This window comes from Morone saxatilis, unplaced genomic scaffold, assembly GCF_004916995.1.
Source record: "Morone saxatilis isolate NCDOM2014 unplaced genomic scaffold, NCSU_SB_2.0 Contig18, whole genome shotgun sequence".
In the NCBI taxonomy this organism is placed as follows: domain Eukaryota; kingdom Metazoa; phylum Chordata; class Actinopteri; family Moronidae; genus Morone; species Morone saxatilis.
In genome coordinates this window covers 14,990,212-14,996,166 of record NW_023339740.1, presented here as the reverse complement: position 1 = coordinate 14,996,166, position 5,955 = coordinate 14,990,212, and the positions used below count along the sequence as shown (strand labels likewise).

The 5,955-nt window shown below is 40.2% G+C and overlaps 2 protein-coding genes across 2 annotated transcripts in view; one reads left to right on the top strand and one right to left on the bottom strand.

Moving 5' to 3' along the window:
- LOC118327898 (transmembrane protein 43) overlaps positions 1–878 on the bottom strand; it is a 5,494-nt gene extending 4,616 nt beyond the window's left edge. The window contains exon 1 of the mRNA XM_035661421.1: positions 737–878. Coding sequence (XP_035517314.1) covers positions 737–754 — 18 coding nt within the window. The 5' untranslated portion in view covers positions 755–878. The remainder of the gene's footprint in view (positions 1–736) is intronic.
- A 965-nt stretch (positions 879–1,843) lies between these two features.
- zgc:112334 (uncharacterized protein LOC619199 homolog) lies at positions 1,844–5,201 on the top strand. Its single transcript, XM_035661424.1, has 11 exons — positions 1,844–1,885; positions 2,281–2,388; positions 2,487–2,583; positions 2,693–2,827; positions 2,916–3,114; positions 3,221–3,352; positions 3,435–3,534; positions 3,653–3,824; positions 3,995–4,139; positions 4,830–4,884; positions 4,975–5,201. Exons 1-11 carry the CDS (start codon positions 1,844–1,846, stop codon positions 5,119–5,121), a joined length of 1,332 nt encoding a protein of 443 aa, XP_035517317.1. The 3' UTR covers positions 5,122–5,201.
- The last annotated feature ends 754 nt before the right edge of the window (positions 5,202–5,955 follow it).

Here is a 5,955-nt window from a genome sequence, read left to right as displayed (position 1 = left end):
CATTAATATGCTAGTGCTAGCTAGATAGCATGACATGTTATTAATAAACGGGCCAGATTCAGACACACTCAACATGTCTTTAGGAATTTTCTAGTTAGATTTATAACGTTAATTGACTAGAAGACATTGGATAGTCATTTTAAATAATGGTTTAGATGTCTCTCTGATGCAGTTTATTAACTATTAACCCAACATCAAACTGAGTATTACCTTTCTCGCCTGAAACAATTAAAAACTTACAAATCAGTGTGGATGGTTGATGGCTGCACACATTCATTCATTCATTCATTCATTGTTTCTTTTTATATGCCCACTTCCAGCTATTGTATGACATTAAAAACCATCATTTTCTCTAGTTATATTGATTATTACTCCCACACAGACCTGCAGATCTGCTGTGAACTATAGTTCCTCAGCCATTAGTCATCATCTGTCTCAGAGCTAGTTACACGAGAACTGACCCTCCTCTTTCTTTTTTTTAACAACCTCACGTACATGTTTTCAAATACCGCACTGTTGTTACATCATATTTAATCAGCGAAGTGATTCAACAATGTGAAATACGAGCTAACGTTAACTCACCGTAAAGAATCAACTAACGTTAACGCTGGCTAACCTAACGTAACGTTACCGTAGCGACGGATGGAACAAACCGCCGGTAACCAAGGTGCTACCGTTAACTCCCTACCGAAGCCCGGGAACAGTTATGCTTTATCACTTTGAGTGCACCACTTACTGTCTGTGATGAAGACATTTCTCTTCTTTAACTCCGAAAGTCGAGCAGCAAAGTTTGGCAGCGACCGGAAGTGTTCATCAACGGTTACGGTGCGCTTTCGTTTTACATCCGGCGTAGAACGGAACTCGACCGGCTGGGCGGAGTCAGCGCTAGACATTACAACTGTGTTACACTGACTCCGCCTGAGAGGCCCGGTGTGATTTAACAAGCGCAACCTCAAAGAGACTTTCCCCGACCCGGACTTCTTCTTCTCAAGGCATTATGGGTAACTGAGTTTTTTGTAGCAGGTCAGCGTCAGAACCAATTAGAGATTATTTTTAGTTTTTATCTGAATCATTTTATCATCAAAATGAACAACAAAGGCTCCTGGTAGCGGACAGAAATACTTACAGTACAGTGGTGACAGATTCCAGATGTTTTCAGGAGGGAAGCAGAAAATGGGACTTTTCCCAACTCCAAGCTTTATTTTATAAATACATATTATAAATATAATCCCGTCATGTTTCAGGTGTCTATGTTTCATTTGAATATACTGCTCAAGGCCTGAAGAGGTACAATTATATTTCACAGAAAAGCAAAGATTAAATAAAAGTGCAAACAAATGAAAACCAAATAGATATTTATGTAGCAGAGCTTTATTTTTTAATTCTTTTATAATCACATCACGCCCTCTCAGCTTTATCTTGTGAGGGGGGCCGAACCTTAGATTGGGAAACACTGGAGTAAAAAACTACTTTTACTGCAGAACTTCCTACTTTTACTTTTGACACTTTTAGTACAATTTAGTGATGAATATGTAGCGGAAAGTGACGGATCTGAATACTTGTTTCACCATCATTTATTACCTCAATCTGCAGTGACAGAGTACCACCCTCTCTCTCTCTCTCTCTCTCTCTCTCTCTGTCATGCACACATAGATGTGTCAGTCCTAAGAGGATTATGGCAAAGGGGAACACAAAGCAATTACTGTCACTTATCATAATCATACCTCTGTGTCTCCCTCTGTATACAAATATGCACATATGCCCACACACACATTCACATTCACAATACTGCGACAGCTTACACACTGGGCCTCAGTGACCAACAAGTGGAGATACTGTTAGGATGCAGGAATATGATATCATTGTCCTCGGAACTGGACTCAAGGTAAGAACACTTGTGTTTGTTGTAAAATATGAAGTGTACTGTCTATGAGGCACCTGAGGGAAATTACAAGCGTCTGTCAGCTCCCAGTACGTGGAAGGTCCACTCTCACTGTAAGAGCACTGCGATTTTTATTGAACAAAAATTTAATTACTGCTATGACTATAGTTAAGCATGCTTTTAGTTGTTCCCTGAACTATTCTTACCCTTTAATAGTTTATAGTATAAGCGGTGTACGTTGGTCTGTATGGTCACACTTTTACGGACCATTCACATAAAGACCTTCTGAGCTCCTCTTGGCTGATTAAGGGATTTACAACAATTAGATGACATCAGTAGGTAAGTTTTGATCCTTGTCCTGACAGTGCACTTTACTGTCAACCTCCCGTCTGTCGCAGGAATGTATCCTGTCTGGTTTAATGTCTCAAAGTGGGAAAAAGGTTCTTCACATTGACAAGAATCCCTACTATGGAGGAGAGAGTGCATCCATCTCTCCCCTTGAGCAGGTGCGGTCACACAGTCACAAACAACACACGAGCACACACACATGCGTGTTCTCCATTTTGCAAAGCTGCTATTGTTAAAAATCTTTCTACATTTACAGCTGTACAAGAAGTTTAAGGTTCCAGGTCCTGCTAAGACCATGGGTCGGGGAAAAGAGTGGAACATTGACCTTATCCCCAAATTCTTTATGGCCAACGGTAAAAAAAACTTGTGCTATTCGTCTGGACTTCTGGTCTGTGCAATGCATTTTCTTGGCTTTACTTTCATGTGCATTAAGTCATTGTCTGCACTCTCTGTTCGCATTAGGTGAGCTGGTGAAGATCTTGGTGCACACTGAGGTTACTCGGTATCTGGACTTCAAAGTCGTTGAAGGCAGTTACGTATACAAAGCAGGCAAAGTGCACAAAGTCCCTGGCACAGAGGAAGAAGCCCAGGCTTCAGGTGATGAATTAAGTTGCTGAAACTGTGCAAAATATCTCCATATTTGTAACTCCATTTAATAATGTTCAACAAAACATTTATGTTTCAGATCTGATGGGCATGTTTGACAAGAGGAGGTTCAGGAAGCTGCTGCTGTTTGCCCTGAACTTTGACGTGAGAAACCCTCGGACCTATCAGGACATGGATCCGAACAAAACCACCACGCGGGACCTGTTCTGCCGCTTTGACCTGGGACTAGATGTCATGGAGTTCACAGGTCACGCCATAGCCTTACACAGCAGTGACAGGTCAGTCACAGGAACTTACATAACAAGATAACAAACAATGACAGATGATCCTGGTCAAGTCTAAAACCTGCCTGGTGTCATTTACTGTCTCTTGGTGATCCTATAGTTACCTGGACCAGCCGTGTTTGGAAACAATCAGACGGATCAAGCTGTACTCTGAGTCTCTGTCCCGCCACAACCCCAGTCCATATATCTACCCTGTTTATGGGCTCGGAGAACTTCCACAGGGATTTGCCAGGTTACAAAACAACTCCTCAGATTTCTCAGGACAAGGTCCTGTTTGTCTTCTTGTTACATTCAGTGCAGCTTCTGTGTTTCAGGCTGAGTGCAGAGTACGGAGGAACCTTCCTGTTGAACAGAGCAGTGGATGAGATTGTGATGGATAATGGCAAAGTGAAGGCCGTGAAATCTGAAGGGAAGGCAAGTGTATTCAAACAGAGGAAGGATTGAAAAAGAAAAAAGTTGGAATGTTTGGGGGAAAAATGTCCAGCAGCGCAGTTGTGAGCTCAGTGATTTTGTCTTTCTATCTCCTGAACAGCTGTTCCACTGTAAACAACTCATCTGCGACCCCAGCTACGTTCCCAATCGCGTGAGAAAAGTGGGGCGTGTGATAAGAGTCATCTGTTTATTAAATCATCCAGTTAAACACACCCATGATGCCAACTCCTGTCAAATCATCCTCCCTCAAGCACAATTCAACAGGAAATCAGGTATTTTGTCTGTTGATCAAATAAATAATAAGTTTTATTTGTAGTGTTTAAATTAGATCACATTATTACCACATTGACACACGTCCACAGATTCCTTGTGAATAAATCATTTTGGTTGTCTCACACTGATTTATAATTCCTATTAAACCTCTTTTCTTCTGTGCATGCAGACATTTACATAACTGTAGTGTCCTATGCCCACAATGTGGCCTCAGACGGGGTGTACATCGCCACAGTGAGCACGACTGTAGAAACCAGCAACCCGGAGAAAGAAGTTCAACCGGGGCTGGAGCTTCTGGAGCCCATCATGCAAAAGTCAGTAAGACTTTTTTTTTTAAAAAACAGAACAAAAATAACTAAACAAAAACGAAACAAAACAAATATGAGAGCAACATAGGATACGTGGATATATAATGTTGGGGGGCAATAACAGAAAAAACAACTGTACAGTACAAAGGTTACATGAAGGTTATTCACAGTCAAGACTTCTTTTTTTTTTTAAAGTAGAAAATAAAAGTTAAATAATTACAGTCAGGTCAGAGTTTCACTTCCTCCTATATATGGTTCAGTATCAGACTCCCACATACTCAAAAAAGGGAAGCCAGGTTTTATTATATCTTTTATCCATTAAAAGTGTATCTCAACCTCTCCATTTGGAGGAACATCATGACTTCCTTGATCCATAACATAAACTGGGGGGCTGATATAAAGTGATTCTATATTCTGTCGATGGAGCACCAAATATCACTATGTATTGGTTGGGATTTATTGTTTTGTCACAGATATATCAATGTGCTTGAAATATAAAGGTCCGGAAATTATTTAATGAATTAAATGACCAGAACATATGACCTGCTGGATCATCCAGGACAGCTAGAGTCAGCGGTCGAGAACATTTTGGAAAGGCTTTAGTAAAAATCAGTGAGACTTTTTACATTTTACTGGTTTTATAATTTGAAACAAGATTTAATTGATAGTTGTTTCCTGTCATAACCTTGAATCTAGATTTGTTTCAGTCCACAACCTGCTGGTTCCCAATGAAGACGGAAAAAGGAGTCAGGTAATGAGATCCCTCCACAAGATGATCTGTACACAAAAATAAAATGGGGTAAAGTGTGTGAGTATATTTTATCCTCTCTGTCCTCACTAGATCTTTGTGTCCCGCTCGTATGACTCAACAAACCACTTTGAGATCGAGTGTGAGGACATCAAAGATATGTACCGCCGGATCACAGGAGCAGAGCTCCGCTTTGGAGGATCACAGAGACACCAGTCTCACAACTCTGATGATGACTGAGGCGGACTTACCCAACAGCTGGGAGGTCATAATGACATCATGGATGATTTTACTGCACAGCTGTAAACCAGAGAGTGATATGTAGCGTCTAGAGAGTGGGCGTACTATTTAAATGTTGTGTATCTTCTATTTCCTCTAATTTGTGTGCTATAATTTCTCCCTTTTGTGAAATTCTGTATTACTAACAGTTCAGGAAAACATCTTCTTCTTGTGTTGACCCCTTTAAGTTCCTTTGTTCTGCATTTGCAATGTTTTGGTATAAGAAAAGTAATACTCTGTAACCATTAATACAACTTTTTTTGCTACACAGATCTTAGGTTTTATTGATTTGTTCACTTTTTAAAGACACATTCACAGAAACTGACAGAAATTATGGCTAAATTATTACTTTATCTTGTCAGTGTGATTAACTGAATGTATCATATCTACATAAGAACAAAGGTGACCTAAATGTCCTCCTCTACGCACCAACCAGTGCCACAATGTGCTGATTTAAACAATCAGACTAACGCTGGACTCACAGAGGCAGGTGATTAGAGATGAATCACTGTGATGTGCAGAGGATTTATGGATTCTCAATCTATGGAGCTTATGCGTGAGAAGGACAAAGCCACTGATTATGTCATGTGCAGGACGGACAGGCACACCCAGTTAAGAGGCTTAACCAAATGAGGGACAATCACTACCAACACCTCGGGTGTAGCGCTGGAACATATTCTTATATTTTTACATACAGGTCTCTTTTATCTTCTGCACAGACGTCTTTTGAAGGTTTAGTTTGTAACATTTAGGAGGTTAAATGTAGAAATATAATATAATATTAATAGGTATGTT

Coding starts and splice junctions, on each gene's coding strand:
- zgc:112334 (XM_035661424.1), top strand. CDS start 1,844: ATGCAGGAATATGATATCATTGTCCTCGGAACTGGACTCAAG. Junction 3,825..3,994: donor ACAATTCAACAGGAAATCAG/GTATTTTGTCTG, acceptor CTGTGCATGCAG/ACATTTACATAACTGTAGTG. Junction 4,140..4,829: donor CTGGAGCCCATCATGCAAAA/GTCAGTAAGACT, acceptor CCTTGAATCTAG/ATTTGTTTCAGTCCACAACC.